The sequence below is a fragment of the Coptis chinensis genome, chromosome 9 (assembly GCF_015680905.1).
Source record: "Coptis chinensis isolate HL-2020 chromosome 9, ASM1568090v1, whole genome shotgun sequence".
Classification (NCBI taxonomy): domain Eukaryota; kingdom Viridiplantae; phylum Streptophyta; class Magnoliopsida; order Ranunculales; family Ranunculaceae; genus Coptis; species Coptis chinensis.
In genome coordinates, this window is record NC_141464.1 from 33,260,443 (window position 1) to 33,283,740 (window position 23,298).

The 23,298-nt window shown below is 38.1% G+C and overlaps 1 protein-coding gene across 1 annotated transcript; it reads right to left on the reverse strand.

Moving 5' to 3' along the window:
• Positions 1-1,947: 1,947 nt before the first annotated feature.
• Positions 1,948-2,295, reverse strand: LOC147475622 (uncharacterized). The gene has a single exon (XM_086585471.1). It carries the CDS (start codon positions 2,293-2,295, stop codon positions 1,948-1,950), a length of 348 nt encoding a protein of 115 aa, XP_086441597.1.
• Between the last annotated feature and the right edge of the window lie 21,003 nt (positions 2,296-23,298).

A 23,298-nucleotide genomic window follows, 5' to 3' on the forward strand; every position in this document is an offset into this window, starting at 1 on the left:
AATGTAACCCTTGCCCTGTATTTTTCTCGATGTTTGGCTATTCCACCAACTTTAAGCCAGCCTCCATGCTCCATGACTAGTTCCTTGCATTAGTGATAAGCTCGTTCCTCTCGCTGTTTTTATGATGGTTGAGTATATCTGCAAAGGACTCTAACTCCCCTCTATCTCTCTCCATGTTTGGGCCTCATGCCCCACGTGGTGTTAGTATCCCTAATCCGCGAAGGGCTCACCCCGCTCTGCAGACTCTATCCTCTTATCAACAAAGGGCTCCTCCCCTCCGCTGTCTCTCTCCACACTGGGACTTCATGTCTCATATGCGATTTGCACCTCTCCCCTGCAGAGGGCTCATCCCACTCCGCGGTTCTGCAGCCTCAGTAACTCCCTTGAGGTAACTCATCTTGCCCCGAGCTCATCTCTAGCCTCGTATTAGCGAAGGGCTCATCCCCTCCGTTGTCTCTCTCCATCCTTGGGCTCTATGCCCCACGTATTATTTACGCCTTTCATCCCGCCTCGTGGGTTTCATTGCTTCCAAAACCATTAGGGACTCGCCTTTGCCCCCTGTGTCCAATCTCGACTTTGTGTTAGCGAAGGGCTCATCCCTCCGCGGTCTCATTGGCATTCCACGTCTTGTTTTTATTTTGGACTCCTACCTTTATAAATGATGATTTCTTCTCAAAAGTGTTGTTGCATTATATATTTACATACAGCCCCAGATTCAGGCATTAGATTTCCATTACATTCAAGTGTGAATTTTTTTTAACATTCTCACATTCCACGGCTTCTCTATCAGTTTGTCTTCCTGTGTCCGCAATTTGTAGGTGCCCGCCCCTCCGATATCCACCACCGTATAAGGTCCCTCCCAGTTTGGACCCAGCTTTCCATCTTTCTCTTTCCTGGTACTAGATGTCACTCGGCGGAGCACCAGGTCACCTATTTGGAACTGCCTTAGCTTGACCCTCCTGTTGTACTATCTTTGCAACCTCTGGTGGTACTCCTCCAGCCTTATACATGCAATGTCTCTTCTTTCCTCTGCTAGATTCAGATCTGCTACTAAGATTCTCCAGTTTGAACCCTCCTCCACGACCTTTGTTCGCGTTGTAGCTGCCACCATCTCCGACGGGATCACGGCCTCCACCCTATAAGCCAATGAAAATGGGGTCTCTTGGGTGGACGACCGAGGTGTGGTCCGATCGGCCCATAATACATGATTAAGCTCGTCATCCCACGCCCCCTTCTTATCCTCTAACTTACTCTTTAGGTTGTTCATGATGGTCTTGTTGGAAGACTCTGCCTGTTTGTTGCCCTCGAGGTTGTAAGGGGTCGAGAACCCCTGTCTTACTTTGTAGGCTTGCAAGAACCTAGCCACCTTTGCTCCGGTAAACTGAGTTCCATTGTCTGCTATGATGGCGTACGGCAACCCAAACCTGCAGATAATATTCTCCCATAAAAACTTGATGACTTGCGCTTCCTTCACCTGCTACAAGGGTACGGCTTCAATCCATTTTGTGAAATAATCCGTGGCCACGAGCATGAACCTCCTTTTACCACTGGCCATGGGCAGTGGTCCCATTATATCCATTGCCCACATAGCAAAAGGCCACAGACTTGAGACATTGTGAAGGGGTTCAGCGGGGGCGAATATCAACTGGGCAAATCTCTGACATTTGTCACACCTCTTAGCAAATTCCATAACATCCCTCTTCATGTGGGGCCAGAAATACCACCGCGGTTAAGAGTAGCGATGTGCCGACGTTCTCCCCGCTGATTGGCTCCCGCAATCCCCCTCGTGTAGTTCTGCCAACACCTCCTGGGATAGTCGCGGACCAAAACATTTTGGAAGTGGTCCACTGAAGTTTTTCCGATATAACTCTCCTTCCGCCAGAACGTATCTCAGAAGTCCGCTCCCATCTCCTCTTCTTCCCTTTTATCCGCGGACTTCCTTTCCTGCTAAAAGTCCTTAATAGGCTCCATCCAACCCTCATTCTCTTCCGCAACCTGACAAATCTCCATCTCATCCTCGGTGCTCGGTTTCTCCAACCTTCCCACACGTATTGTTCTCTCCTTCGACCCGAGAATTGCAGCTGCTACATATGTTAGGGCATCGGCGTGTCTGTTCTCTCCCCGGTCCAAGTGAAGGAAACAGAGTTTTGTGAATTTCTCAGCTCGCTTACGCACCACATACAAATATCTTGCTATCCTGGGGCATCGAGCGGCGAACCCTCCATTCACTTGACACACCACTAAGTTTGAATCAGAATAGACTATTAGCTCCTTCACTCCCAAATCCTCGGCCATTCTCAATCCTGGGATCACTGCTTCGTACTCCGCCTCATTGCTGGATGCCGCGAACCCGAGTTTTATGGTTTGCTATATTCTGCTATTATCAGGTGTAACCAACATGACTCCTATGCCGCTGCATGCGTCGGTAGCCGATCTATCTGCAAATACCCTCTACCTATTCCTCTTATCCCACGGGTCTAGAAGGTCTCGCTCACTCTCCCCGCTTCTAGTTCCATAATCATTTCCTCTCCCCACGCTGGGATCCTTTTAGGGAAACTCGCTTTAAACTCAGCCACTACCAAAGACTTTCTCCGGTTCTTCTTATTTGATAATCAGATCTCATAGGAACTCAAAGATCACGCCCACTTCAACATTCTACCAGATTTTTCCGTTCTCAGTGCTTGTCTCAGAGGCAAATTCGTTACCACCACCACCACATGTGCTTCACAGTAGGGTTTCAGCTTCAGGGTTGAAAATACTAATGCCAAGGCATACCTCTCGCTCCTACTATATCGTGTCTCTACATCTAACAAAGTCTTGCTCTGAAAATATACCGGCTTAGCCACCTTGTCTACCACCCAAGTACAAATACAACTTCTCCCTGGTCTCGGGCCATGACAGCAAAGGCGCTTTGCCCAAATATTTTTTCAATTCCTGGAATGCCTCCTCACACTCTGCGATCCATACAAAATCTAGTGTGCTCCTTAACAGTCGGTACAGCGGTCTACACTTATCAGATGACTTGGAAATAAATCTATTTAGGGCCGCGACCCTTCTTACTAACCGATGTACTTCCTTCACATTCTGCGGAGATGGCATCTTTACGGGGACCTTTATCCGCTTCGGGGTTAGCCTCGATTCCCCTATGAGTAATGATATACCCCAAAAAACTTTCTGTGTAGTCACCCCGAAAAGTACACTTCTCGTGGTTGGGCCAAGTTGTATTTACACAAGATCCCGAAGGTTTCTCGCGAACCCCTCTATATGTTCCTCTTCTGACATACTTTTCTCCACCATGTCGTCTATATAAATCTCAATCCCCTTCCGAATCTTGCTTTTGAACATTTTCTCCCCCAACCGCTGGAAGGTTGCCCCTGTATTTTTTAAACCAAACGACATCCTCGTATAGCAGTAAGTAACGCCCTCCACCACAAACGAGGTCTTCTCCTGATTATACCCCATCGATGCGTCCATGAAGGAAAATATCTTGAACCCGGCCGTCCTGTCCACCAACTCATCTACTCGTGGAATGGGATAGCTGTCCTTTGGACACTCTAGATTTATATCAGTAAAGTCCTCGCACATACGCACTTTCCCATTCTTTTTTGGTACCATGACTATATTAGATAACCAGTCTATGAACTCTACCTCTCGGATTATCCCCGCCCCTTTTAATCTAGCGACCTCTTCCCAGATCCCTTCAGCGCATTTTGGCCTAATACTGCGTATCTTTTGCCTCACTAGTTTGGCGTTCTCTTTCATATGCAAGTGATGACATGCGAACTCGGGGTTCAACCCAATAGCATCCTCTATTGTCCAAGCGAAGACATCTCTATTATCTGACAAGAACTATATCAACTTACCCCTCCACTCCTTAGGCAAACTAGATCCTATCGATGTGAACTTCTCCTCTTCCCCTATCCCAATATTCACCACCTCTATCTCATCGAGCATCTTTGGATCTGTCACTGTCTCACCATCTCCCTCCCCTGAGGTGCATCAGAATTGTTATGCCGGCCTCTTCCTAGGATTGAAGCTCTCCTTTCGATCCGCCAATCAACCGCTTCATGGTTCCCTCGATGACTGTTTTTTGTCAGAACCTCGATCACCGTAGACCTCGTACATGCGGTAGGGGTGGAGAATCGATACCCGATAATACATTGATGGGACCGCCTTTCATTCGCGGAATCCACCGCCTTCCCAAGATTGTATTATATTATAAGTCGAATCCACCACCATGAAATGGGTGAAGACTGTCACGGGCAGTAAGAGTTCCCCCATGGGCTCTGTCATACTTTTGTTAAATCCATACAAATTAGTTCGCGACGGACGCAGCTGCTTAGGATCAACTCCCATTTCCTCTAAAGCACCTCTGAACAACAGATCTACCACACTCCCACAATCAATCAACACCCTTTTCACCATGTAATTCCCCATTGCCACTGTAATGACCAATGCATCTTCATGTGGTGAGTCCACTGCTCGTAGGTCCGTGTTGCTAAACACGATTCTATCATTTTCTGCCGCTGCCACCGCTCACTGCCGTGGCCTATCCGTTTTCTCATTAATCTGCTGGATGCACACGGTCTGCCGTATCTTGTCTCTATGAGCATTAAGACTCATAACCTCCCTGCTATAAATCACGTTGATGGTTCCCAGTATCCTTCCCTGCGGCGGCATGCGCTCCTCATTCCGACCGATTCTCACAAATTATCCCATCCTCCCTTTTTCCACCATTCTCTGAACCAACCATTTTAGAGCGTAACAGTCATTCGTCTCATGATTCCTTATCTGATGATATGCACAAAAGGGCTTCTCCGGTATCTCTATTGGCATGGTTCGCGGTCCTTCATACCCCAGCAGATTCTTTATTAAGGGCAAGATCTCACTGAGCGGTTTGTTCAGTGGAGTCTATTCCATCTCGTGGTATGGCTTCCTCTCCTTGTACTCTCTTTGGATTCCTTCCCGGCCTCCTCGCCAAGGCCGCACTCCGCTGTATCTCCCACTTTCTTTTTCCGACGTCCCCACTTTCTGCCATTCCCGATCCTTCTCCAAAGACAACAAGGCCTTCCCCGTCCTCTTTGAATCCTTCTGCATAGAATCTCTGTATCTTATATACTTTTCCTTTCGTGGATACAGCTCATGTAGTGTCGCAATCTCATTCTTGGCCACGGATTGGTGCACTCCTCGTCCCCCGGAGAAAGCTCTCTCAAAGGCTATCACCGCTTATCCTCTCATCCAGATTTTCAACTTTTTCGTCTCTCGCTTTGAACCGACCACACGTAAACTCCCTAGCTGATTCCATGGATCTTTTGTCGACATTGAATAGAGACGCTGGATGTCCACCACCCACTTTTTTCCCCCGATGTATGAAGTGATCTATGAATGCCTGCTCCAACTCCTAGAAATTCTTGATGCTCCCTACTAGCGATCGGTAATACCAATCCGGACGCTCTCCTTTAAGACTAGCGGGGAACATCATACATCGCAAAACCGATCATACCGGAGACTCCCGCCAGAGTGGCATCCGTTGTCGAAAATGATGAATGTGGTCCGCTAGATCCTTTTTTGCCGTCATACCTCTCAACCTCGGCCGGGCGAACCGCTTTGGAACCTCTAAAGCTCATATGTCATCTACTAGTGGGTTTGCGATTCAACCCAGCCACCACCTAACCGGCCGCCACCCCAAGGCCCTTCTTCGGGCCGTTGGTTTGCCTCCCTATCATTGTCTATCATTTCTTGGACTTGCTCCATTGTAAACCCCGCTATCGGGTTTTCTACTAGATTCGGTCCGGGCTCCTCCTCATCTTCAGATCCATCATTTTCTGACCCCTCGCTTAGCTCTTCCCGGCCTCCTCCTCTGTCTTCTCTCTCTCTTCGCAGCTCATCGTTCTCCTCTCTCAGCCTCTCAATCTCCTCTCGCATTAGGCGTGTTTCTTCCGTTGCTCACCCTTCTTCTAGTTCTTCTCCCTCCTCAATTGCCGCTTCCGACGTCGGCTCATGAACCCTAACCTTCTTTGGCCTACTTACTACTCTCTTCAGTGCCATTTCTAAGTTGCTTTTCTCTAGTCCCCACAGACGGCGCCAAATGTATTGACCCTAACACTCTCTTTTCTACAAGCTCCTTTTTCTTTCTTTCTTTCCTCTCTTTTCTCTCTTTCTTTTCCTTTTCTCACCCTAGCGTCCTCCTTTTTTCTCCTCATCTTCTCTTTTTTATAGTCTCCCTCCTCTCATCGGGACCCTTCCATCTGTCTATTCATCCTACGACTCCTCCTACCGACCCAGACACATGCCGCCCTGTGGACTAGGGTTCCATGCCTTAATTCACTGCTCCTCATTGTCCCTCGCTTATTTTATGCTGCCTCCTAACCTCTATAACGCGGACTTAGTCCAATCTTGCTACATCGCGGCCACTACAACAAAGTTCTTAAAACTTCATTAACATGCCTATGAGTTAATGAAGAGAAGGACTTAAGTAAAAAAACAAGATTCCATTTATGGGGTTCTCTCAACTCGGTGAGAAGAACCCTCAATAACCATCTTCATACTTTTCCATATTCCTTCAATAACTTACTTCTTCTTCTAATTTTGTGATGGTGGGTCTTGCATATCTAAATTTGGTGAGAGGAATACTAGGGTGGAACTTAACTTGTTATGGTGAGAGGAACACTTCATATTCTCCACCCAAATTTTGATCTAAAAATTCATATGTAAGGGTGCCCTAGGTCTAAACCCTAAAGATCTAATTTTGTGATGGTAGGTCTTGTGTGTCTGAATTTGGTGTTTGATTATGAGTTTGTTGGGTCCATATTTGTTAGTCTTCTGATCTGGTATGGTGAGGAAATGGGTAGAGAATAAGGTTGTATGGGTCAGATTCGACCCAATTTCTATGTGGGTTATCATGTTCGCATTTTTTGTTTATCCTGATTATCTTGTTCTTGATTTGCGGTTCCAGTCACGTTCTGGTTATCCAATTCATGTTTTGGGTTATCTTGTTCATGGTTGGGGTTATCCAATTCACGTGTTGGATTATTTTGTATACGTTCTACTTATTATGTTTGCGTTTAATATATGTATATATATAAGGGTTTTACTCCCTTTTACGTCGTAGTGCCGAGTTCTCTGGTGTTTCACTAACTATTTTTTTAGCCCTCTTATTGAGGAGCTTATCATATGTTGTTGTCATTGATGGTTCATTTTTTCAAGGTTTGATTCCCTTTTTATGCCGCAGTGATGCCGAGTATTCAAGTGTTTCACAGACTTTTACTACCTTTTGTTGAGGTAATTTTGTGTTTTTCTTATGCTGCCATTATTTATCTGCAACAAAATGTTTATAGGGAGTTGGGTACATTATGTATTTGTATATGAGGGAGAGTATATATTGGAAGTATTTGCTTTTGCATTATCTATCAAGTGATGTTGGAACGAAGTTTTGGTATAAGGCACTGCGAGTTGTTATGTGCTAAAAAGTTGGTCTGTTAATGCTACTCTAATTGAGGAGCTTTTTTATTGTTGGAGTTGCCACTTGTTAAGCAACCCTTTACTACCATAGTCAAGAAATTATAGGCATTTTTGTGCTACCGAGTTTTTTGCTCAGAGCCTTTTATTGGATGCTATTGTTGTGGTTGTTACTTGAAGCTTTGAGATGGTAGTTGATGGTGTTGGAAAGTATTCTAGTAAGGGGGAACGTTAGAAGCTAATATGTTTGATTTTTTGTTTTTTTTAAGTTAAGCATGGGTTTTGGCAGACCCTCATGAAAATATTGAGTACATTTTACCTTCCTTGTCCTCTTCTATGATTTTTGACAAACAATCATCAAAAGGAAGGAAAAAATACATATATTTTTCAGGTGTAGAGCTAGAAAAGAAATGACCGAGGGAGGCTAAGTGATCAGCAACCCTGTTTGTTTCTCGATAAACATGCTGAAAGGTTATCTGAATTGCCCTCGGTTAATTATTGATTGCTCGAATACTTCACCCCTTTGGGCTATGATTATGTGAATTAAATGTAGCTCAACTATTTTTAATTAGTCGTATTGGTCGAGCTTTTTCAGTGTGTGTTGCCCTGGTTCTTGAGCTACCTTTAGTTGAAGAGCATTTGTTTGTGGAGCTACCGACGCATAAGTGCCTAAAGCCTTTGTTGTTGTTTTTTACTAAGTGCTCGTTCATAGATTGGCTTGCGGCTGGAGCTTGGAAATGTAGAATCTATCTAATTATTATTTTTTTATTTGCTTAAGGGGGAGTCTTTATTGACACTTTGTTGAGGTTAGTATTGTAATTGCAAGCCTGAAACTCTATATATTTTGCCTTGAGGGGGAGTGTTGGGAAATATTAGTACTAGCAATGTTTACAGTATGTGGTTTAGTTCCACATTGAGTAGGTAGTAGTCAGAGTATATGTTCTCTCTTTATATAAGGAGAGTGAGTCCCTCTGTAATTGCATCAAAACATAATAATATTTCCACTTTATAGATTTCTACTCTAACAATTTCAACATTAGATTTAGATCTGGTATGTCCCAGGCTTTGTATATATAATTTGTATACTTTTTCATGTAGCCTCAAGATATATTCCTAGAAGTTAGACTGGCCTGCTAATAGCTTGAAATATTTTTTTTGGGTGTCACAGGTTATTGAGTTTTGATCAGAGTAATTAATTATACTAGCATAGTGCATGCCCTCTAGCGTTAAATTGAACCAGTCTTTTAGAAAGACATCAATAACTGTTGCAAAAAAAAGTATAACATGCAGACAATGAATTAAATTACATTGGTAAAGCTAAGTAATTAAGTAAGAGTTATTACATAATTACAACTATTAGCCCTCTTGTGTTGTGGTAGACATGATTTATTTTGCATGTATTATACGCATCATATCGAACTTTAGCTAGCTACCCAAGAAGATTTTCTTTCTTACTTTACAATCTTTATAGCATAGCTTTGACATCTTTGAGCAATACCATATTACCACCGATGACACAATTATGTGGTCCCTCATATCTCATCCATAACTTCTATTGCTCCTGCTTATATACATACTTATACATCCATCTGAGTCAACCTGATTCACACAACTTCAATGGCACAATTATGTGGTCCCTCATATCTCATCCATAACTTCTATTGCTCCTATTTATACACATATACTTATACTTCCATCTTAGTCAACCTGATTCACAAAACTTCAATAGGCCTCCGGTGACATTGTTTAGATAGAGAAAAATATAACAACTTCCTTACCAGTAAAAATCAATCCAAGTGAGTTATCTTGGTCCCAATATGAGATTCTCTCACCTATATAACACCCTGATTTGTAGTCACAATTGCCCCATCTAAGATAAATATGAGACTGGTAAACTGATGTAGCAAAAGAAAATTAGAGTTAGGTCATTACACCCAAGCCTATTGATGAAACAAATGTATCATTTATGCAAAATTTTCTTTCACTTTTTCAATGTTCCAAAGGTAAAAAGAAAACCAATTCAACTCAAATGTTAGTTTATGAAACATAACCAAATGTTAAACCCTATCCATGGTTGGCTATGAGTATGAGACAAACTTCAATTCACATAATTATTCTGAAAACAATGAGTCTAGTAGTCTTCCAACTACAACCCACTTGAGACCAAGTGTTATAACCAAGACATACCAAACACAAAATTTATCCTTTTGATATGCAGCCATGAATAGAATATTACTAAGCTGTCGAGCATCAAATGAAAACCAAAACACAATCAGTTCATTTTAGCTAGAAGAGAGATGTTAAAACATTCAATCCATTATTCATCATATCATCAGATGTTTAAGCTAAAAGAATTAGCCTTAGGGGGGGGGGGGGGTTGGGGTTGGTAAGCTTTCTTTCTTAACTAAACATTAAGAAGGCTAGAACTGTAAGAAGATGGTTTAGTATTTATTTTTGTATGAGGTGCTCAACAATATTTACAACAATCACCAGAAAAACTTAAATAAATTATTAAAATAAAACTACTATCTAAGATTTATACCTAGACATGAGCATGCTGAAATTAGGAAGGGAAACTTGGTAAGAAAAGAAAATTACCTCGCTCTCCTCGACTTGATCAAGCATCAATGTAAAACAAAGCCAAACCAAACAGAGATACAACATTTTCTACTTAATCCCATCCTAAATCAACACTGGTCACAATCAATCACGATGCTTCGTCCTCAAAGTCGACTCCAAAGATTCTCCTAACTCATTCAGACCATGAACATCTACGGATGCATACAACATGTTGCATTTCAAAAAGAAATATAAAAGAACAACACAACTTCTAGAGATTCTTTTTCCTTTCGTAACTCATTGGACTGGTAATTAACAAAAAGGTGTGGGAGAGGAGATATTTAAGCAAAATTTGTATTGATGTGAGCTCAAATTTAACTTGGTAATAACCCTTTTCCTAGTGAGATTTTTATACCTCATTAACTGGGTACTATACAAACATGCTTGTACCAAATACCAGGACAAATAACTGAGAATTTTCCTAGTGCACATGTTTGTACCATGACAAAAACTACTAAATAAAAAACAGAAAAAGAAAAAGATGTAATTGCAAAAGTTGCTGCATTCAAATGTGAGGCTGGTATTTAGGAATCAACGAATCATGTAAATCAACTAATCATGAAAGTTTCTACAGTAATGATACTGGGAGTGGACCAATTGCAAAATTCGATTGATCAACCATTCATCTCAAAAATAAGTGTGAAGCCTTATTTCTACATGTTAACAATATATCTTACCTCAGGCAATGCGATTGACATCAATAACTCGTCAAAATAACTGAAGGTTAAGTTGCACATTAAGCCATTAATTTATCAAATGTCATCAATACTCCATATACAGGGAAACCTAAGAAACAAAACCTAATAATGGAATTCATAAAGGATAACTCATAACTTCTTGTTTTTTAAAAAAAGAGTCACATTTTTGTGATTTGAAATGATATTAATCAAAAGGCTCATGGGCGTAAGATAAGTACTAAATGGATTTCACGTCTTGGTCTTACAATCACGTGTCTTGGGGAGCTTCTACTCTAACCGATATACTATTTTTTAACAAAAAAATTGATCTCCATACAATTTACTTACATCTTGAAAAAGGTCTCATTAATCAACTAATTATTGAAGGCCCTCTATCCAACTAATTTGTATTGTAATTGGTATTATTCATAAATAAATTATGATTCCTAATGAAATTAAAGTGTTATATATTTCGAGCAAGACTGAAAAAAAATTATGGAAAAGAATGAATAATTATAGAGAGAATCTTCTAACCTGTGTCATATCTTGATGACATTTCTGGTTGGGAAGCCCTTGCTCTTGTTAAGCGACTGTTGTCATCAGTAAAGCTAAATAGAAATAGTAGCAAGCAATATATTTACTTTATCCCATTTATTGCTAATATCTACGGATGTGTAAGGTTCATAATCAAAACATACACTTAAGAATATATAAAAAGTTAAAGAACTTCTACTTAGATATGTCAGAGATTAATGATGCCATTTTTCTGTCAAGTAAAACATTAACAACAATAAAAATAAGAAGGGGAACTTACTAAAAGAGTAAGGTCAACAAATATGGGAAAACCAATTATAGAGTAAAAGGAGAATCTAGGGTAGCGTGAGGGCTCGATACTAAACCGGTAAATTCTTCGAAAACAACGTAGTAAAAAATCTCACTCAATGACCAATTTTACAGAAGTCACGCCTAAAAAAAACATTCTAAAAAGAATACCTAAGAGAAAAAAGAAAGCACAAATATCAACATTTAGGGTTATTACCTTTGATAACTTTTTTGGTGCGGTGGCCCACAATAAAGGGCACATTTCTTGAATCCTGCGGACTGCACCATTTTCCAACTCATGAATTCCAATAATGATAGTACCCCAGGTGATGCAACATCCTCTTAGAGTTACCCCGGATCCATTTCTAAGTTGATGGCCATGACCTGTTGCTCCCGAAAAATGTCACATATAAGCAGCATCGCACTAAAAGTTGAATCTTGGTGTCATTTAACTACATGTCTTGTCAAACAGGGACTTACAGATCCAATAACAAATAATAAGTATCGTTTAAACTCATTTTTCAAAATCTTGGAATTGATCACAATGGTTTTAACACTACTAACAACCAAAGATTCCTTAAGGTTTGCAGTCTTCACTTACTATATGAGAAGCAAGACTTAAAGTAAGATTTAAAAGAAGACCTGCATCAACTCGAGCTTAGTGAGATAATCACTTTTGCCAACTTTTATCAATTTCACTTGCATTAATGCCTTGCAACAGTATATTCATGTGATTAAATGAACCTGCAGAAACACCAACTAACAATATTTTCAATTTTCAGGATGGCAAATAACAACCCTGACTTGGGTCTGAAAGCCCTAACTAAATTATCTTGGAAACATGGTATTAAAACCACCACTCAACATTAAGAAGTGATGAATGTGTGGAAAAGGGGTAAGCATTAGTTCATCCCTTTCTCAGCTTTATCTACATTATCTCTCTTGCTGCTTTTATGCAATGGACTGATATGGCAGACCTATTGTAACGATTTACCTTCTAGATTACCCGACACCCGTACAATTGAAGGCTAAGTGTTAGTACGTGCCTATTCAGCTGGTTTGCCAGCTGTTTTCTTTGAAATGCAGTTCCAAACTTAAAAAATTGAATGGGATATGTGATAATTAAGTCAATGTGCAAATAAAAATAATATAACCACATATAGCCAATTGTACCCAATATGTATAGTAGTATACCCTCTGGATAACATAATTACCAAACACGTCGGTCATCAATAAAAAATCTTGAGGCATAATCTCCTGGATAACCATGTCTTTTGCTTTTGTGGTGGCTGTTTCAAGCTTTTGCTGAATGGCTAGACTTTCGTATTGATTAGAACTACTCAAAGAAGATAGAAATGGTATGTTAGGAAATTTTTCAATACGATCCTGGCACAAAAAAATTAAGGAGGCACACGCATCTTTAACTTAACAACGTGACCTTCAACTTCTGGAAGTTCGAAGCATTTAGTCTTAGTGGTTTTAAATTCTTCGAGTATAAGGGATACAAAACTTTTGTCCAGATCATATTCAGGTGCCATGATCCCATGACACCTCAAAATAAGTTCCTCATTCCAGAAGGAAAAATACATGTTTCTTTCATTATGCCTCAAAGGGCTACCAAGTCCAACAGGAGAATCAAGAATTCTGGGGTATGACATACGAAGCCCAAATGGTGGGTTTCCGTAACAACTATGGTTCAGACCTCCATATTTACCTAAATATTGGACATTATATTGCGACTTTGGAAGTAAATCCCTAGGATATATAATACAAACAACTATATTATGCTTTTATGTTGACTTAAAAGAAACATCATGGAAGGATCGAAGTTCTAGAATTAAAAAACATATAAACCCAGAAGGTGAACTAAGAATTGTGAGTGGGTTTAATATACAAAATGTCAATGAACAATCAAAACACAAATAAAAACACCTTAAAAAAATCAAATGACAAATCACCGCTGGGAAATCTAAAAATGGGGACTTAATAGCATCTTTAAAAAAAACTAAGCAACGTTTGTTACCTTTTTTTCATGGAAATTGCAATAATTCAATAGGTCAAGCCGATTGAAAAGGAGCCAAAATCGGGCCAATCTCTTTTTCACCCAAATATATATCTCTTTCCACCAACCCATTCTCCTCCTTATCACTTCTCTAAATATAGGAAAATCCATAAATTCCCATTGATTCACATCTTGTAGAAGCTAAAATCTAAGAGTGAAGTGCATGTCAAAGTCCTAAAATAAATGTAAATAAAATGGTTACTAAATCACTCTTAGAAAGTATTTACATATTTACGTAGAGTATGACCATAATCAAATGTAGTGATTTGAAAAATAATCAAGAGTGCGAGAGAAGAGTAAGGGAAAACCATACATCTATCTGCAAGTTTTAGCGACAGAGTCCAATTGATTCCGCTTGCAAGAAAGGCGAAATCCTGAAAGAATACACAATTATAGAAATCCCTTTCGATCAGCCGATTAAATAAAAGTAGCACAGAAAAATAAACGCAAGAAAAACAACACCTTGTCTCAATTTGTTCACAATAAAGATAGAAAGACTTAACAAAAAACTCAAAGACAATATGAAAACACATACTAAATCTCTATAAATAAACAATCTGACTACAAATAACTTTCTAAGAATTTACTTAACAAATAATCCCACAAAGAATTGGAGTTCAATTTCGCTAAACAACTGAAGAGGGATCTAAAAGAGATGAAGACAAATCAATGAATAAAAATATAACAGTGTCTCACCTCCTCCATGGCGTGAGATGGAGTGATGGATACGAAGAGATTGCAGAGTGAGCGAACAAAAAATAGTTGGGTTTCAATGAAAAGAATGGTTGCACATGGCAAGAAGAAAATGATATTTGGGTTTCATCCCTTCAAGATTCTCTCCCTAGACTTTTCATTTTTTTTAACGTCTAATTAAATTACCCAATTATCTCTAATTAAATGCCCATTTATGGTGCGGCGCACAATTCAAAATGGCGTGGATTTGGTTTTTTAATTCACAGCCACATGAAATGACCGATTACTCCTATTCTAAAGTGTTAAACAACATTTTAATTTAAGGACAATATTGGTACTAAGAATTTACAAAGACGTAAAAAGACCAAGTAGTCCTTATTAATAAATATTTAGGTATTTGATTTAATTATTCATCCAAGGGTATTATGCGTAAGAAAAAAAACCCGGATGAATTTAAGGGTCTAGGTTAATTATAGGAGATACTACTAGTAGAGATGTATCCAAAATGCATATATAGGACGCTTTGGCGACTAACAATTAATGCTCTTAAATAGAGAAAAGTGAAGAATATATAAAAGATGTCTTTGCATAAAGATATTAGCTAGCGTAAGGAATTATTGAAATTGTAAGCATAATATATGTTTAAAATAAAAGCATTGCATGGTTATATACAATCTTGTATCGTGTTAGTTCCAAATATGCAATTCACTAATTAATTATAGTAAACACATTTATAAACACAAATAATCACAATATATATATATATATATATATATATATATATATATATATATATATATATATATATATATATATATATAATGGAATTGACTAATTATAGCTAAAATATTTAAGTGAAGAGAAAACATTAACCAAAATTTAATATGGTTGTTTGTCTTAGTGTGCATAACTATAGCAGGGAGTAAACATTAACCTTGATTCTTATAAATTTAGACTAATTGTAGACCCATGTAACAAATACACAAAGTAAATAAGCAATACTTAACAAGTATTTGTGATGTGTTAAACATGTTTATATGCATGGTTGTTAAGAAAATCAAATAATCTACTACTACTAGAATTTTAGACTTGAAAGTCGAAAAGAGATGTTAACAATAGGGTGGAACTTGGTTTGGGTTAACCAAGCCCGATCGGCTAAAATCCGACTTTTGTTGGTCCCGGGCTAATATTTCAGATCCGTGGTCCGGGTTTGGTCTTGTTAAATCAAAACTCGCTCAAGTTTTTCAGGTTGGGCTCGGGTTAGAATATCAAATAACCGAAAAACCCGAGCCCGTCTGCATATATGTACGAATATATTTCATTCCTTCTATTTTGTTATATTGTTTCCTTATAAGGATTAATTCTTGTCAAAAATAAGGTTGAGAATATCAATTTTAGAGAAAATAATTAAACCAATCAAGTTAGTTTCCCTTTCAAATAATCAAATCCCTTCTATTTAGTTAGAATATTGAATTTCGGTGTTATTTATCTCTTAACTTATTTATTTAACAGTGAAAAGGCGTTGAGTTCTTCACTGTTTAACATTGAAACCCAAGAAACTTGACCATCCCGACCAACCCGAGTTGGGCTTGGCTTGAAAATTTAAGAACTAACTAGGGCTTAGTCCTAGGCTTAGGTTGAAGCATTTGAAACTCAAGTTGGGCTTGGGTTAGGCCTCAACCCAACCCGCCCGAGTTCCACCCCTAGTTAACAACCCAAAGTACAAAAAATTGGAAAATTAAGTTGAAGTATTAGAACAAAACAATAGGAGTTTTCCTAAATTATAACAAGACAGGAATCGTGCATGAAAATTGAGAAATGGGATTAATATAATATTATAACAAAGTCTCTTAATGCATGCTGCTCTCATACCACATGTTAGATAAAATGTAATATTAATTCTAAAAGATACATACATATGCTTTAGACGTACATTTCTCACAAAATAAAAGAAATTAACAATATATTGGCGTACCTTTAGAAACATAATAAACGTGTAATTCCTAACTAATCCACATTTTACTCTAATTCTCTATGAAATCACTAGATTGATGGACATCTGAGGTGTGTTGTGTGAGCTGAGCTTGGAGAGAACGAGGAGGCTTGAGTCATTAGCTTATACATATATAATTTTTTGATACCTCACTCCAAATCCATCTCAACCTTTTGGGTGATAGCTAGAGTCATAATCATCATTTTGGTTGTTCTATGTTACAAGGGTTGGTTTGCTAATAAGTCCAACAAGACCAGTACTGTTAGGGTATGTAGACCAAGGCCAACAACCTTAACATGAATGTGTAGTTTCGAGAAAGCAAGGTTTGAACTTTGAAGGAGGCTAGCAGGGTAAATATATTAAATACAGTGAATAAATAGGTTTCATGATCTTGATTGCATTTTATTACTATGCAGTCTAAGCATTTCAGAGTTTGTTATCTAATTTGGATTCTTGACTGTTATAGCTTTTACTATTTTCAATGGTTTCCCATGTGTATTATTATGTCATGATTTAAACATACCTTCGTACTTTACTTCAATTCATATGCAGTTTAAGCAATTCGTTAGGCATGTTAGCTATATTTGTAGCTTATACCTTTTGGATTTGATTTCCCCATTGTACGTGGCTTAAGCGAAATGGATCTATGATTATGTGGTTTTTGCGTCTCTGATTATTTTATTATTTTTTTTAATAAGTTTTTAGGGTTAGGCATACCCCAGGACCTAGGGGTGGGAATTTTGCCCTAAAGACCCTAACCCGGCCCTGACCGACCCGACCCTAAGCCTTATAAAGCCCTCACAAAGTTTAGGGCAGGGCCGGCCCGGCCTTAATGCCTTCTAGGGCAGGGCTAGGGCTAAGGTTCTAAAACATAGGCCCGGCCCTAATTCAGCCCTAACCAAGTCCTAACCGGCCTTGTTCCACACTTTCACCATAAATACATATATCATAATTGTCCAACTTTTTGTTAAATATTTTCAATTAAAATAACATTGTCCTTTGTAATTTATCACTTACACCCAAGGGTACTTCCAATAACTTGTCTTATATAACAAAAACTTATCAACTTAGCAGCCATGAAGAACAATGAGCACTAGCCTATTAAAAAATAAGACTTTATATATTCATTTCATCATCAAGTCAAAGTCCATAACTTATTATTCTCAATTTCTTTTCCCACTTACTTCTTATAAATTATATTTTTATTCACATCCAAGACAAGTCTAGAACTAAAGGTTTCCTTCCACACCATTAAAGCGAAATACAGAGTAGACATTTGTAACATAGAAACCAAAAAACAACCTTTGCCAGAAAAATGACATTTGTAATCTCAAACCTTTCTCTATCACTTGTTCAAAAGCCAATATTTTCATTTCCACATACAAAGCTTGAATCACTTTTAAATTAGAAGAAAGGTAATATTATATTTGTTTAAATCTATTATAGAAACAATTTATGATATTGGAAACAGTTTAACAACTTCCCTGACCCTTAACTAAAGCTATTTTGTTTCTTCTTTATATCTATTACTTCTTTCTTTAAAAAGATAATATAATTATTTGTCTATGTATTTCAATGTTAAATGTAATTTTAGTGAGGTTTGAGTACAAGAAAGAACAAATTCTAAACTCTCGATGTATTTTAGTTCATTAGATTATGGATGTGCATTTTAAATTGTTGGACTTATCCAATATTATTACTAGATTGGTGGGACTTTGAGTTTGTAAATCATTATATATTTTTGTAATATAAATGAGTTTTAAAACTGATGTAGTAAAAAGAAAAAAATATATAGGCCCAGCCCTAAAGCCTTTAAAGAGGGCTTAGGGTACGGTCAGGGCTTGAGATTTAGACTTGTGACCCAGCCCAACCCGACCCTATGCTGACTTTAGGGTCAGGCCGACCCGACCTTAATATCTGAAGGGCTTTAAATGTTTAGGGTCGAGCTAGCCCGACCCGGCCCATTTCCCACCCCTACCAGGACCTATATTAGAATCTGAGATAGATATTTCCATTCTTGTCCTCCTCAACATAGGTAGTAAGCAGAGAGCTTAGAAGAGGTACGAAGTACATGCAAGTGTGTTCAGTTTCAAGAGAGGCCAAATGGTCTACAACCCGATTAGTTTCCCTGAAAACATGATTAAAGACAATACTAGTACATCTCATAATAAGAACTCTAATGGCATTGGCAATATTCTGACAGTACCATGGATATGGTTCCCTACCCAGTAATATGTTTATTGCCCCCAAAAAATCTGAGGCAACTGAGATCCGAGTGAGGTTCATTTCTAAGCAACCTCGAATCCCTTGCAAAATGGCAGTTAGCTCTTGAAATAAAACTGATTTTCTTCCATTAGCACCTGCAATCATCTCTGATTAATTGTTTTAATTTCAATTATGGTATTGTCAGCTGCAACATTAAAGATGATAAATTTGATGATCTCAGGGGCATGTCCAAGGGCATCCCTTTGGATGCTTGTCAATAATAGCTGAGCATTTCGAGTTCATATATTTTAAGAACTCAGACTCAATTAAATATATGGTGAATATATAAGAACATTAAATATGGTATCATAGGTTATATCATAGAATGTTAACATTTACAATTGTACAACAAGAAATAACGTTATATATGGTACACCTATATATGACATGTAATGTTATTTTACAACTTATACTTATTTTTGGAAGTGTCTCATTTGCTTTGATCAGTGCCAATCTATTACTCATTTCATGTTAATCAGGTTCACTTTTATAAATTTGGAAAAGCATTGAAGTTGTCAAACTAATATAAATTTTCATAACCACTTTTTTTTTTAAACAAATAAGGTAGGGTTAGGCAGACCCCCACCTGTATTAAACTCAATATTTCCTTACATAAATATTTCCATTTGCATCCTCATTTACAATGGTTTGTAATCTATAATCTAAAGGACTCGCAAAATGGACCGTAGACAACTCATGGTTATGAACAAGTCCTGCTAGATAGTCAGCTACTCTATTCACTTCTCTAAAGGCATGTGGAAAAGTAATATGGCTAAACCTATCTTTTTTCCTCTCGATAGCCACCACCATATATACTACACCATAACAGCCTATTTGTAATGGATATACATCCGTTACAAAAAATATTAGTAACGGTTAGCTTCCGTTGACACAAAAGCGTGACTAATATTAGTAATGGATATTTGTAACACTTATTATCTGTTACAAAATTTACTAATGGTTATAAAGTGTCACTGAAATTAATTTCAATAACGGATACATAACCGTTAGAATTTATTAATAACGGTTACCAAATTTGTTTATCCTCTGTCAGTAACAAATATAAGCGTCACTTTGATTTTTTGTTGCTAACGGTTACGTATCCGTTACTAACGAATTTTCATTGTATAAAAAAAATTTATGTTGCTAACGGTTACGTATCTGTTACTAACGAATTTTCATTGTATAAAAAAAAATGGTTTCTCTGACCCTTTTATATGTGGGCCACCTATACTGGTGCACATACCCGTACCTTTTTTTACTCCACAATGTATCACTTATCACTTGGAACAATTGATAGTCAAACAACACTTCATTAAATAATTACAACTCAAGTCTAGAGCTTCAGAGTATCATATAAACAACTTAAGAAAATAAAACGTAGGTATAAATAAATCCGCACCACCTGAGTACAAACTAAATAATTATTCGAGTAAGCAATCCTTTCACATCAGAATGAAAGATCATATCTTCTCCGACATAACTATTTAAGTACAATTTTTACAACACCTTGCCCATTCAAGAATGTTGTGATCATTGAAAATTTCTCGACCAGAGGTAGAGGCTTCATCCATATCACTTCTGAAATACGACATATGTATAATTGAATTTGGCATCCATGGCAAGACTTAAGAGTAAAACGTATACGAATAAATTATTAGAATCTACCTTTCAAAACCCACTTATAAAAAATCATAGAGCTTTGCTCTAAAAATCCAACAGTCCTTAAATCGAACCAAAATAAGAAATAGATCATAAAAATTTGTGGCACCAAACCAAGGATTTAAAAATTGAACAACTTTCCAATCCTTATGAACTAAAACAAGAAAAATCGTGAAGTTTTGCCAAAGCAAAGATTGAAAAATGAAACTCTTCAATCCTTATCGTTTACTGTTACATTATTACCTGACATGGGTGTTGTTGTCGCCATGCTTGGAGTTCTCCTCCGTATCGTTGTCCCCACGATCTAACTCGGCTTGAGGCTTTGAGACATTATCAGCAATAATGGATAAGGATAAGGAAGTCGCACAGCTTACTGCACAATTATCTGCAAGTAAACAAGATGGCATCAGAAAAAAAAAATGTAACACGTGCTCCTACCTTTAGGAGTTTGTAGAACCTTAATTGTTGTTCATGCTTACCTAATTGTGTCATAGGACTACTCTGACCAGGTGAAGATGTCAGAATCATGAAATTCTGATTGACATAGGTGTAGGAGTGAATTGGGGAAGGAACGGAACCAGTTCCAGTAGAAAGATTGCGACGATGGTGCTTATTACCATAAAAAAGGTGCAGGTCCATCAGTTTCCTACTATGAAGCTCCATTGCTTGCTGCAATTCAGCCGGCTCCAACTTTCTTCTCATAAGCAGTTCGTTGGTATTGTACAACATCCTCGAACTGCTTTCCATTTGCGTACTGAGCTGAAGGTCAAAGGGGTCCCGGTAATCATGGCCAATAATACCAAATGGTGAGAAATCTCCCAACTCATCATTGGTTGTTGTTGCTTCATGTTTATTGGGAAGAGGTGGTAAATGTATTTGTCGCATAAAAAAAATATTGAAACTATGAAATTGGAATCAGAAAATTAGGTATAGGTACACAGACACAAATTTCTTAAGTTCAAAGGAAATAGCAAACTTTTTTTTTGTTTTTCCTCCATAAAAACTGAAATTTGACATCTGTCTCAAATTTCAAACTGACTTTTACAATTTTGACCTCTTTTATTAGTCCCAACTAAAGAAGTCAACTACCAACAAAAAAAAAGCTACGAACTAAATTAGTTACCAAAAGAGTAATGGGTTAATCAAAATAACTAAAATTCATCCAAAATCTACAAAATTCCAATTAAAAGTGAGATGAATTTCTGGAGAGACCAAAACAATGTGGAAAACATCAACTTCAAAAATGGAAAAAATGTATGTTGATTACAACTAATTTCAATACAGCTTTAACAATTTAAAATGCATCTCTAAAAATTTTGAATAGCATGTTTAAGCTTGATGTAATTCAAATTGTGAAATTGTGAAAGGGCAAATGGTTTTTTTTTTATAAGACAATTGTATTATTTGATTGCAGTACATCTTGGAGCAACACACATGCACCCTTGCCTGATAAGTGGCCTCGATTGACACACACACCTATAGCCTGCGCACATTAGATTTTTGTATTATTTATTTGTGGAAGAAATTGGCAGTTACAAATGAAAAGGTAAAAAGGAGAAATAAGAAGTTTTAAAAACAATTAATACACCCAAAAAGTGACGTGTTACTAAAATTGGAGTAGAATCAAAAGATAATATTGGTCTTTCTCTAGACAAAAAGCATACTAAAGAAAGTGTCTAGAGCCCAATTTCTAGAAATTGGAATGTGGAGTGCATGTACCTATCTGAGACTTTCCCTTTCTCTTTGTAGGGCTTAACAAGCACACGAGCATCACAGACAATGTGTGGGTTGCCTTTGGCGAGTATGAGCTTCGCAGTCTCATAATAAATACTTGGAAAAGAAACAAGAAGTACACTTCAATCCCCAAGTCTTTAAATCGTAGAAACAATAGCAAAAAACAAGAAAAGAATCTTCACTCAGGTAGAGATGAGGAGTAAGGAGAAACCTGAAGTAATTGGAGACATCTTCTTCTCGAAGTGATGTCGACTAGGAAAGTCAAGTATATATCTGCCTGGATACTGAGTTAGCCATTCCTCGAGGGGTTGCTTAAAAAGTCACTTCTCTTAATTCGAGACCGACCATAATGGTGCAAATCATCCCCATCCAACATTAACCCCGGCTGCTGCCACCTGAAAAACTAATACCTCAATCAAAACAAATCAATGAAACAAAATGAACCAATCCTCAAAATAGAGCTCTATACTAGTGAAAACAAGAATAGTAATAATAAATAGCACACTGCACCTCAAAGTATCATTCTGCTACTGTTGCAACAATAAATTTGAGCATTTGCTGCCAGTGTAAAGGAAAGAACCAGAAGCAAGTATCTGGGTGGCATTGGTCAATCTGCTATTGATGTGACAATGTTTCAGGACTCGGATCTAAGAAGCTCGCGATTAATCGTTCCATGACATCAAATTCACCACCAAATGCGGTTGAATCAGTATAATCATGGAGGAAACGACAGCTTGTCCCATTTTTACAGTAGCCACTAGCATAGTAATGGCATGTCTTCCACCCAAAAGGATCTGAGCCAATATCTGTGACAAAGTGGCTGCATCGGTGTTGCTCATTGTTGACACCCCAATTGGGAGGAGGGGAATTAAAGAACATAGCATCAGTGTCGGTGGCAAAGTTGGAAGAGGGCAAAAACAAGTCGGGGTCTTTCGGGCCTTCGTCGAGGAAAGACAAGTGGCCTTGGAGATGAAATTCATCCATGTGGTTGTTTTTGACATTGTGGTGGAAGCCATTGATGCTCAAAACATTAAAACCAGCAGAGGCAAAAGAGTGAGAGCAGAGTAACGGAAGAATTCTACCGGAAAGTGGGAAGAACAGAAAGGTCATGGGAGAGACCTAGTTCATTACAGGCTTTAAGCATGAGAGAGTGGATAAGGGATTCAGGTCCAAAAGCAAGGCGGATCATTTCTTTGTCACCATGATCTTGGATCAAGAGAAAACCCATGATCTTAGCCGCATTCTCTGGGTCTATGCTTTGAATCCTTGAAAAAACTATTCTTGTTGCTTCATAAGCATCCATGATTTGGATT